The 12027-nt window shown below is 43.9% G+C and overlaps 1 protein-coding gene across 4 annotated transcripts in view; it reads right to left on the reverse strand.

The window, feature by feature from the left end:
* Positions 1 to 12027, reverse strand: part of LOC137382518 (V-type proton ATPase 116 kDa subunit a 2-like) — a 91767-nt gene that overhangs the window by 62642 nt on the left and 17098 nt on the right. For all 4 annotated transcript variants that reach the window (XR_010977213.1, XM_068054501.1, XM_068054500.1 and 1 more), the window contains exons 2-3: positions 10040 to 10118; positions 7453 to 7550 (exon numbers count right to left, since the gene is read on the reverse strand). Coding sequence is in view for 3 of the 4 variants with exons in the window: in XM_068054501.1 (XP_067910602.1) it covers positions 7453 to 7550; positions 10040 to 10118 (177 nt within the window). In the remaining variant the exon portion in view is untranslated. The remainder of the gene's footprint in view (positions 1 to 7452; positions 7551 to 10039; positions 10119 to 12027) is intronic.

Consider the following 12027-nt stretch of genomic DNA (forward strand, 5'->3'; position numbering starts at 1 on the left):
AGGTAGTATGGGCCGAGGTTAGAAACAGGAGAGGTGAGGTCACCCTGTTGGGAGTCTTTTATAGACCTCCAAATAGTTCCAGAGATGTAGAGGAAAGGATAGCGAAGATGATTCTCGACAGGGGCGACAGTAACAGGGTAGTTGTTATGGGGGACTTTAACTTTCCAAATATCGACTGGAAATACTATAGTTCGAGTACTTTAGATGGGTCAGTTTTTGTCCAGTGTGTGCAGGAGGGTTTTCTGACACAGTATGTAGACAGGCCAACCAGGGGCGATGCCACATTGGATTTGGTACTGGGTAATGAACCCGGCCAGGTGTTAGATTTAGATGTAGGTGAGCACTTTGGTGATAGTGACCACAATTCGGTTAGGTTTACCTTAGCGATGGGCAGGGACAGGTATATACCGCAGGGCAAGAATTATAGCTGGGGGAAAGGAAATTATGATGCAATTAGGCAAGATTTAGGATGCGTAGGATGAGGAAGGAAACTGCAGGGGATGGGGACAATCGAAATGTGGAGCTTATTCAAGGAGCAGCTACTGCGTGTCCTTGATAAGTATGTACCTGTGAGGCAGGGAGGAAGTTGTCGAGCGAGGGAGCCGTGGTTTACTAAAGAAGTTGAAGCGCTTGTCAAGAGGAAGAAGAAGACTTATGCTAAGATGAGACGTGAAGGCTCAGTTAGGGCGCTTGAGAGTTACAAGCTAGCCAGGAAGGATCTAAAGGGAGAGCTAAGAAGAGCAAGGAGAGGACACGAGAAGTCATTGGCGGATAGGATCAGGGAAAACCCTAAGGCTTTCTATAGGTATATCAGGAATAAAAGAATGACTAGAGTTAGATTAGGGCCAATCAAGGATAGTAGTGGGAAGTTGTGTGTGGAATCAGAGGAGGTAGGGGAAGTGTTAAATGAATATTTTGCGTCAGTATTTACAGTAGAGAAAGAAAATGTTGTCGAGGAGAATACTGAGATTCAGGCTACTAGGCTAGATGGGATTGAGGTTCACAAGGAGGAGGTGTTAGCAATTTTGGAAAGTGTGAAAATAGATAAGTCCCCTGGGCCAGATGGGATTTATCCTAGGATTCTCTGGGAAGCTAGGGAGGAGATTGCAGAGCCTTTGTCCTTGATCTTTATGTCGTCATTGTCGACAGGAATAGTGCCGGAAGACTGGAGGATAGCAAATGTTGTCCCCTTGTTCAAGAAGGGGAGTAGAGACAGCCCTGGTAATTATAGACCTGTGAGCCTTACTTCGGTTGTGGGTAAAATGTTGGAAAAGGTTATAAGAGACAGGATTTATAATCATCTTGAAAAGAATAAGTTCATTAGAGATAGTCAGCACGGTTTTGTGAAGGGTAGGTCGTGCCTCACAAACCTTATTGAGTTTTTCGAGAAGGTGACCAAACAGGTGGATGAGGGTAAAGCAGTGGATGTGGTGTATATGGATTTCAGTAAGGCATTTGATAAGGTTCCTCATGGTAGGCTATTGCAGAAAATACGGAAGTATGGGGTTGAAGGTGATTTAGAGCTTTGGATCAGAAATTGGCTAGCTGAAAGAAGACAGAGGGTGGTGGTTGATGGCAAATGTTCATCCTGGAGTTTAGTTACTAGTGGTGTACCACAAGGATCTGTTTTGGGGCCACTGCTGTTTGTCATTTTTATAAATGACCTGGAAGAGGGTGTAGAAGGGTGGGTTAGTAAATTTGCGGATGACACAAAGGTCGGTGGAGTTGTGGATAGTGCCGAAGGATGTTGTAGGGTACAGAGGGACATAGATAGGCTGCAGAGCTGGGTTGAGAGATGGCAAATGGAGTTTAATGCGGAAAAGCGCGAGGTGATTCACTTTGGAAGGAGTAACAGGAATGCAGAGTACTGGGCTAATGGGAAGATTCTTGGTAGTGTAGATGAACAGAGAGATCTTGGTGTCCAGGTGCATAAATCCCTGAAGGTTGCTACCCAGGTTAATAGGGCTGTTAAGAAGGCATATGGTGTGTTAGCTTTTATTAGTAGGGGGATCGATTTTCGGAGCCACGAGGTCATGCTGCAGCTGTACAAAACTCTGGTGAGACCGCACCTGGAGTATTGCGTGCAGTTCTGGTCACCGCATTATAGGAAGGATGTGGAAGCTATGGAAAGGGTGCAGAGGAGATTTACTAGGATGTTGCCTGGTATGGAGGGAAGGTCTTACGAGGAAAGGCTGAGGGACTTGAGGTTGTTTTCGTAGGAGAGGAGGAGGAGGAGAGGTGACTTAATAGAGACATATAAGATAATCAGAGGGTTAGATAGGGTGGATAGTGAGAGTCTTTTTCCTCGGATGGTGATGGCAAACACGAGGGGACATAGCTTTAAGTTGAGGGGTGATAGATATAGGACAGATGTCAGAGGTAGTTTCTTTACTCAGAGAGTAGTAGGGGCGTGGAACGCCCTGCCTGCAACAGTAGTAGACTCGCCAACTTTAAGGGCATTTAAGTGGTCATTGGATAGACATATGGATGAAAATGGAATAGTGTAGGTCAGATGGTTTCACAGGTCGGCGCAACATCGAGGGCCGAAGGGCCTGTACTGCGCTGTAATGTTCTAATTCTAATCAACTGGGATAGTCTCAGTGCATAAGGCTTAAAGGGGGAGGAATTCTTAAAATGCATACAGGAGAGCTTTTATGAGCCAGCACGTAGAAAGTCCTACAAGAGAAGGGGCAGTACCAGACCTAATCCTAGGGAATGAAGCCGATCAAGTGGTAGAAGTGTCAGTGGGGGAACATTTTGGGGATAATGACCATAACTCTGTAGGATTTGAGGTAGTTATGGAAAAGGACAAAGATGGACTGGAAATAAAGGTACTGAATTGGGGGAAAGCCGATTTCAATATGATAAAACAGGATCTGGGAGCAGCTACTTTGTAGAAAAGTCTACATCAGACCAGTGGGAGTCATTCAAAAAGAAAATTGAGAATGTTCAGGTCAACATGTTCCCGTAAAGGTGAAGGGTAGGACCAACAAGTCCAGGGAACTCTGGATGTCAAGGGATATAGAAGATTGGATCAGGGGGAAAAAAAAGGAGGCTTATGGCAGATTCAGAAGGCTGAAAATAGCGGAGGCCCTAGAGGAGTATAGAAAGTGTACGGAGGTACTTAAAAATGTAATTAGGAGAGCGAAGAGAGGGCATGAAAAAACACTGGCGGGCACGATAAAGGAAAATCCCAACACGTTTTAAAAGTGTATTAAGGGCAAGAGGATAACCAGGGTAAGAGTAGGGCCCATTAGGGACCAATCTGTGTGTGTGGAGCTGGAGGGCATAGGTGAGGTTTAAAATGATTACTTTTCATCTGTGTTCACAATGGAGAAGGACGATGTAGGTGTAGAAACCAGGGAGGGGGACTGTGATATACTTGAACAAATTAGCATTGAAAGGGAGGAGGTATTAGCAGTTTTAGCAGGCTTAAAAGTGGATAAATCCCCAGGCACAGATGAGATGTATCCCAGGCTGTTATGTGAGGCAAGGGAGGAGATTGCAGGGGCACTGACACAAATTTTCAAATCCTCTCTGGTCACAGGAGAGGTACCAGAGGACTGGAGGACAGCGAATGTGGTACCATGATTCAAGAAGGGTAGTAGGGATAAACCAGGTAATTACAGGCCAGTGAATCTAACATCAGTGGCAGGGAAACTATTGGAAAAAAATTCTGAGGGACAGGATTAACCTCCACTTGGAGAGGCAGGGATTAATCAGGGATAGTCAGCATGGCTTTGTCAGGGGAGATCATGTCTAACAAATTTATTGAATTTTTCGAGGAGATGACTAGATGTGTAGATGAGGGTAAAGCAGTTGATGTCGTCGACATGGACTTCAGTAAGGCTTTTGATAAGATCCCCCATGGAAAATTGGTCAAGAAGGTAAGAGCCCATGGGATCCAGGGCAATTTGGCAAACTGGATCCAAAATTGGCTTCGTGGCAGGAGGCAGAGGGTGATGGTTGAGGGTTGTTTTTGCAATTGGAAGCCTGTGACCAGTGGTGTACCACAGGGATCAGTGCTGGGACCCTTGCTGTTTGTAGTGTACATTAATGATTTAGACGTGAATATAGGAGGTATGATCAGTAAGTTCGCAGATGACACGAAAATTGGTGGTGTCGTAAATAGTGAGGAAGAAAGCCTTAGATTACAGGATGAATAGATGGACTGGTAAGATGGGCAGAGCAGTGGCAAATGGAATTTAATCCTGAGAAATGTGAGGTGATGCATTTTGGGAAGACAAAAAAGGCAAGGGAATATACAATGGATGGTAGGACCTTAGGAAGTACAGAGGGTCAGAGGGACCTTGGTGTACTTGTCCATAGATCACTGAAGGCAGCAGCACAGGTAGATAAGGTGGTTAGGAAGGCATATGTGATACTTGCCTTTATTAGCCGAGACATAGAATATAAGAGCAGGGAGGTTATGATGAAGTTGTATAAAACGCTAGTTAGGCCACAGCTGGAGTACTGTGTACAGTTCTGGTCACCACACTATAGGAAGGATGTGATTGTACTGGAGAGGGTGCAGAGGAGATTCACCAGGATGTTGCCTGGGCTGGAGCATTTCAGTTATGAAGAGAGACTGGATAGGCTAGGGTTGTTTTCCTTTGAGCAGAGAAGGCTGAGGGGGGACCTGATTGAAGTATACAAAATTATGGGGGGGGGGAATAGATAGAAAGAAACCTTTTTCCTTCGCAGAGGTGTCAATAACCAGGAGGCATAGATTTAAGGTAAGGGGCAGGAGGTTTAGAGGGGATTTGAGGAAAAGAAATTTCACCCAAAGGGTGGTTGGAATCTGGAACACACTGCCTGAAGGGGTGGTAGAGGCAGGAACCCTCACAACATTTAAGAAGTATTTAGATGAGCACTTGAAACGCCATAGCATACAAGGCTATGGGCCAAGTGCTGGAAAATGGGATTAGAATAGATAGGCTTGATGGCCGGCACAGACACGGTAGGACGAAGGGCCTGTTTCTGTGCTGTTTGACTCTATGACACAACTATTATATAAGTAGCTGTAAACACAATCCTTTCTGTTCCCACCTGCATCACACACTATTTCCTCAGTTGTGAGCAGTGAAGCAGCTCAAACCCCAGTCTTTGCCAATGTTGCCAATCTATGCCAACGCCATAGCATACAAGGCTATGGGCCAAGTGCTGGAAAATGGGATTAGAAGAGATAGGTGCTTGATGGCTGGCACAGACACGACAGGCCTGTTTCTGTGCTGTATAACTCTATGACTCTGCACTGTCACAGGTCCTGGCTTTAAAAGGAGGCTCTGTCTGCCTTCTCAATTGGACATAAAAGATCCCATGGCACTAAATTGAAGAGCAAGTGAGTTCACCCAGTGTCCTGGACAACATTCATCATTTTTTATTCTTTCATGGGATGTGGGAATCACTGGCAAGGCCAGCATTTGTTGCCCATCCCTAATTGCCCTTGACAACTGAATGGTTTGCTAGGTCATTTCAGAGGGCAGTTAAGAGTCAACCACATTGCTGTGGGTCTGGAGTCACACATAGGCCAGACCGGGTAAGGACGGCAGATTTCCTTCCCTAAAGGACATTAGTGAATCAAATGGGTTTTTACGACAATCAATGAGAGTTTCAGTAATGGTGCCATGAAACTAACTTTCAATTCCAGATTTTTATTAATTAATTGAAGTTAAACTCCACCAGCTGCCATGGTGGGACTTGAAACATTAGCCTGGGCCTCTAGATTACTAGTCCAGTAACATTACCACTACGCCACCATCATCCAATGTCAAACTACTTAGCTGGTCATTTAAGGAAGTTTCATTACAGATCTTCAAATTTATGAAAGATTTTGAGAGGCTGAATAGTGAAAGTTTTTCCACTGACTGGAAAATTAATAGTAAGGGAATGGAGATAGGGTTATTACAAAAGAAAAGAGCAACATCAGGAGAAATGTTTTTACAGAGGCTGTTAGAACAGGGAATGCTTCACGACAAGTGGTTATTAAGGTAGAGACCACATCATTCAAAAGGGAATTACATTACGTATTTGAGATAAAATAAAAGGAGATGGGGAAAAGAGCAAAGCAATGCGATAAGACTGCAGCTCCAGTTAAGGGAGATCTAGTACCTGCCTGGCAGGATGGGCCAAACGGCCACATTTGATGCTGTGAATTCTATGATTCTGTTCTGTTAATATCAGGTGTCACAATTGAAGTAATTGGCCGGTACATGTTGGTTGGTGTTTTTATTTTCAGGCTCTGGTGACACACTGGAACCCAGTATTACACCAGAGTGGCAAGGTCATACTCTCAACTCCCTAGCTGTTAAATTCTGGTAAAGAACCAAAGGCTCGAGCACCATGAGAATAAAATCATATAGTCCAAGCAATATCCTAGAGGCTGTTTGCTAAAGGTGGGCTGTCCGAAGGTTGTGTGTGCACCTTTTTCTTTTGGCCTCCTTATCTCGAGAGACAATGGGTAAGCGCCTGGAGGTGGTCAGCGGTCAGTATGCACCAGCTGCTGTTTTATAATGCCGTTGGGAGACCTAGGAACAAGTCATCTGACCGGTCTCCTCACTACAACTGATTAGCAGCCCAGAAGAGTCAGCAAATGGCAAATGGAATTCAATCCGGAGAAGTGTGAGGTAATGCATTTGGGAAGTGCAAACAAAGCACGGGAATACCAATAACGGGAGGATATTGAGAGAGGTAGAAAAAGCGAGAGACCTTGGAGTGCATGTCCACAGGTCCCTGAAGGTGGCAGGACAGGTAGATAGAGTGGTGAAGGTGGCTATGGAATGCTTTCCTTTATTGGCCAAGGTATAGAATACAAAAGTAGGATGTAATGCTGAAACTTTATAAAAGGCTGGTTTGGCCACAGCTGGAATATGGTGTACAGTTCTGGTCACCACATTATAGGAAGGACATAATTACACTGGAGAGAGTACAGAGGAGATTTACAAGAATGTTGCCAGGGCTTGAAAGTTGCAGCTATGAGGAAAGATGGGATCGGCTAGGGTTGTTTTCCGTAGAACAGAGGAGGCTGAGGGGTGACTTAATTGAGGTGTACAAAATTAAGGGGACTCTAGAGTAGACAGGAAGGACCTGTTTCCCCTAGCGTAGAGGTCAATTACCAGGGGGCACAATTTAAGGTGAATGATAGAAGGATTAGAGGGGACATGAGGAAAAACTTTTTCACCCAGAGGGTGGTGGGTGTCTGGAATTCACTGCCCGGATCGGTGGTGGAGGCAGAAACCCTCAACTCATTTAAAAGGTACCTGGACCTGCACCTGAAGGGCTGTAACCTGCAAGGCTACAGACCAGGTGCTGGAAAGTGAGATTAAATTGGGTGGCTAGTTTTTTCAGCCAGCAGCAGACACAATAGACTGAATGGCCTCCTTCTGTGACGTAACCTTTCTATGGTTCTGTAGCATCTCACCCATAAAACACTGGTATCTGATACGAACTTACTTGTATTTTTAAAACATGTTTTGGCAGAGGTGCGACAGGATTTACATCACTGTCCATCAGAGATATATCTGCCCTTTTAATTTCTTGCAACAAATAACCTGGGAACACAGAAGAAAACAGTCAGTCTCACCTTATAGAGTTGTGGCAGAATGAAGCAGAGTAGCAACACACCATTCAACTCCTCACTGCAATCAATCCCATTCATACTATCAGGGGTGGGGGCGCAAGTGCGCTTCCCATTTTGTGGGGGAGGAGAAAACAGGAGTTATGCCAGACTTCTACTGACACAAATGACCAACTGAGAACTTCACTGCCACAAGCTGCAGAGCAAACTGATCCCAGACTCCTCACCGCAGCTGGTAATGTGGGAAGGAGTGGGATCAACAAACAATCATTCTGTGAAAGATCAACAACCTGAAATGTTGAACCATGAGGTGCTGTCTAATCAGCTATTTCCAGCATATTCTGTATTTATTTCATATTTCTAGCATCCACAGTATTTTGCTTTTTATGTCAAAAACAGACTAACAGGTCATTCATCACTGCCAGGTTTGCTTTCATACCACAGACTGCAGCTCAAACTAAAACAATGGTTGTGAAGTGTGTACGTGGAGCCATCCTGAGGGTGTGGTCAGGCACTGCATAAATGAAATGTTTTCTCTTCCTGCATGAGAAACATAGCAGTCCGCATTGTGAGTCCTGCTCAATTCAGTGTCTGTAACATTGTGCCAATCAAGTGCACAGTGCATTTAATAAAATCAGAATTTCAAAGGAACTGACAATCATACAACAAACAAAAGAGCCTCTTACAGAAGCAGCTGGTGAATCACGCATTTATTTTATGACCATGACGACACGGATAAGGGAGAAATCACATGTTCAAATTAAGCAGGAGCTGAAAATATCCTCAGTACCTCTTCACTTAACTCTAACCAGAACTAATCAATTCTAGACAACTCTGCAGGACATTAAACCCCAAACAGTCTCATAGATCAATAGATGGATTCATTTCAAGATCCTGTTCTACCCCGTACCGCAAAAAAATCTGAATACGATTAGAAGAATACTGAAAGAGGAAAATGCTCAGATCAGAGAAAAAGCTGCTTTTTGATCACAGCTGCTTAATGGTATCTGGGAATGATTCAACTGAGAGGCCCAGGTTGAAAACCAAATGCTTTCAGAGTTGGTTTTCCTTTGTAATACCTAGGAATGCTGTCCAGTCAATGCACCTGTAAATTCCTGGGAAAAGGACAGTCCTTTAATAGTCCACCATCCACCCCATGATGCTGGAACTCTGCTCTGCTACTCAATGACTTCAACTTGTCAGTGTCAACACTTTTCAAATGAGGAACTGAGTGCACATGTAACCCATCAGAGGACTTCAATGCCATTTACTAACTGTTCAGGGTGCCATGTGAACCACATGATTGAGTTACCACCTTGCCCATTCCCTCTCAAGCGCCAAGTGAGTGTGACAAACACTAAGGCACCAGCAGATACAAAGTATTACCTTTATGCAAAAGACTTGAAATTTGAGATCATTGCCCAACCAAGTTTGGGTTTCATATGAAGTTATTCAAAGCAAAGCACACAGATCTAAAGTGATTGGCAAAAGAACCCAAGGCGGAATGAAGAATTTTTTTTTACTCAGCGAGTGGTTAGGATCTGGAATGCACTGCTTGAAAGGGTGATGGAGGCAGAGTCAACCATGGTTTTCAAAAGGGAACACCTGAAGAGAAATAATTTGCAAGCCTACAAGGAAAGGGTGGGTAAGTGGGACTAACTAAATTGCTCCTGCAGAGATGCTGAATGGCCTCCTTCTCTGCTGTAACCATTCTATGCATCTGGATCCAGCTTGGCTGGGTGGCCCATCCCCCACCGTAAACATTCACTCCTTCCACCATCAACGCACGTGTACCGTTTACAACATGCACTGCAGCAACTCGACAAGGCTCCTTTGACAGCACCTCAGGGGGAGGGGCAGGCAGAGGTAAAGACCTGGGCTGTCCAATGTAGACACAGCTAAAGGTAAATGAGAAATTGCAGGAACAGTTACCACATTTAATCCTGCCTCAACAGCAATCAGTCAGTCAACGACAGAACTGCAATAGTGCAAGAGGCTGTGATCCCAGATTCCCCACTGAGGCAGAGAAATTCCAGCTTAGGAGGCCGATCACCTGACAAAAAGGGGAAAACTGGCAACTTTATTTACATCATATCTGTACAATCTGTCACCATTCCCCAAGCTCAAAACTGACACTGGCCAACAATCTAAACAATTTCCCTGCCTGACTAGAAAAATACAAGTAAAATACCCACCACCTTTGAAAGGGCAACTATTTGCTGAGATGGTGTTCAAAGGCTGCTGGAGCCTCAGTTCACACAGCCCAGCTAAAGCCTCATGCTTCAGATATAATGAGTATCTACTCTAGATTTCAATGAGAGACATGAAACAATTATTTATTTTCAAATGTGTAGGCTGCTGACATTTGTGATCTAGAAGGCTGCATCACTCAATTTAACAGGATCTGTGAATATATATGAAGCCCACTCTATTCTGAGACAATAGTGATGTGCACTGACATACCTAGAGTTTTCTCCATTTCTTCACATCTCCGCATCTCACTGACAAACTTGCGCTGAAAGGTTGTGACGTTGGGATTGAGCTGGAAGGATAGAAATGTAAATGAAATTAATTTCACTAACAAAACAAAGCACAGCTGTGGCAATTGGAAATTCCATCGCTTGCAAAATTGTTCAATAATTAGGAAATGATGGTTTAATGAAGCTAATGAGATATGCATTCAGCTTCTTGAATGGGGGTTAATTGAAGGTTAAATATGTCAGTGTAGTTATTTATCGAAGCCTCCAGAGTTTGCTGCTATAAACAGCCCTCACGCCATTTTCGAAGTTTGAGCAGATGCCTCAAGTTGTAGAATCTATTTAAAACTACTGATGTTTATCTTGAATCTTTCTAGATCACCCTGAACTTTCTAACATGCATAAGATGTACAGTACAGAAATCGGTCAATCAGCCCAGGGTCTATGCTGGTGTTTGTACTCTACATGAGCCCCCTCCCACCCTTCTTCATCTCACCCTATCAACATATTCTTGTATAATAAACACCCTATTCCTCTCCCCCTCATCTGTTGACCGAGTTTCCTAAACTGCATCTATGCTATGCCCCTCAACAACTTCATGTAGTAACAAGCAACGTCACCCTAGAAGCTGCAATCCAGAACATACGGTGCAGGGAACAAACAGGCTGCGCATGACCAACATCCCTTTAAGATGCGCACAGCAAGGCAATCTTAAAGGGACCACACAATATAACAAGCAGGCCATGCACAGCAAAGAGAAATTAGAGTGAACACTGGTAGCAAGTTTCACATTCCCAACTTCTGCAGTCTCTCTGCATAACTCAAGGAGCCTATTCGCACCCGTTAATTGTCTTTTGCTGCACCTTCACCATTCCTCTTATTAACAGAGCTCCGAGAACTCCAGGTGGGGCCAGAATAACATTCTGTACAAACTCAAACACTGACATTTGCACTCTCTCCCTCTGACAATACAGCCCAAGATATTAGTTGCTATCCTTGCCGCTGTCACTTAATAGCAATCTCTTCTAAATTATGGTCAGTTCTGTGCTATGGGGCCATTCCCACTAGAACCTGGATTCAGACTCACCTTGCACAGGAGTCAGAGAGTTAATGGATGGAGGAGATTTCTGTTCCATCAGTCTGGGCTGGTTGAAAACCCAGGTCAGCTAAAGGACAATGATCTAAAACACTATCACATCCTCCCTCTATATTTTCTAGATTGAAGTCACTGAAGCACATCTCACTCTATTCTCTTTGGCATAGAGGAGGTGGGCAAATATGACCCAGGTTATTACAATTAATAAAACTAATCAATAATAAAAATTGAAATACTAAATCAACAGCAAATGCTGACAAATCAAGACTTGACTTTAAGCTTATTCACTGGGTCCAAGAGGGTTCAGAATGAGTTAAGGGTGAGACCTGATAGAGGTACTGAAGATTATGAGGAGTTATAACAAGGTAATAAGATTGCTTTTACTGGTCAGTGAGACAGGAAGAATGGAGCACAAATGTAAGATAACGACAAAAATAATGCATTGTAAGGGTAGAAAGAAGTTCTCTACACACTAAGTGGCTAGAATGTGGAATTCTGGGCCACAGCCATTACTGAAGTAATAACTCACTTTTATCTAGTGCCTTTAACATAGAAAATCCTTCCAAAGTGCATCACAAAAGTGTAATCAGATTAATGGACAAGATGAGCTCAGAGAGAGCATGAGAGAAGATAGGAAAACTAGAGAACATCGGAAAGTCAGGGTTAGGTGGGAAAGAGAAGCCTGGGCTGGGCAGACAAGAGGGTTTTGCAGAGGCAGCAAAGTCCCTAAGTTCTATTAAAATAGATTTAGTTGCTTGAAAAATAGGAATATTAAAAGGTATGGGGATTGAGGAGAGTGGGATTAGACTGGGTGGGATATTAAAGGATATGGTGAAGGAAGAGGAGAATGGGATTAGACTGGGCACAGATTTGATGGA

This window comes from Heterodontus francisci, chromosome 23 (assembly GCF_036365525.1).
Source record: "Heterodontus francisci isolate sHetFra1 chromosome 23, sHetFra1.hap1, whole genome shotgun sequence".
Classification (NCBI taxonomy): Eukaryota; Metazoa; Chordata; class Chondrichthyes; order Heterodontiformes; family Heterodontidae; genus Heterodontus; species Heterodontus francisci.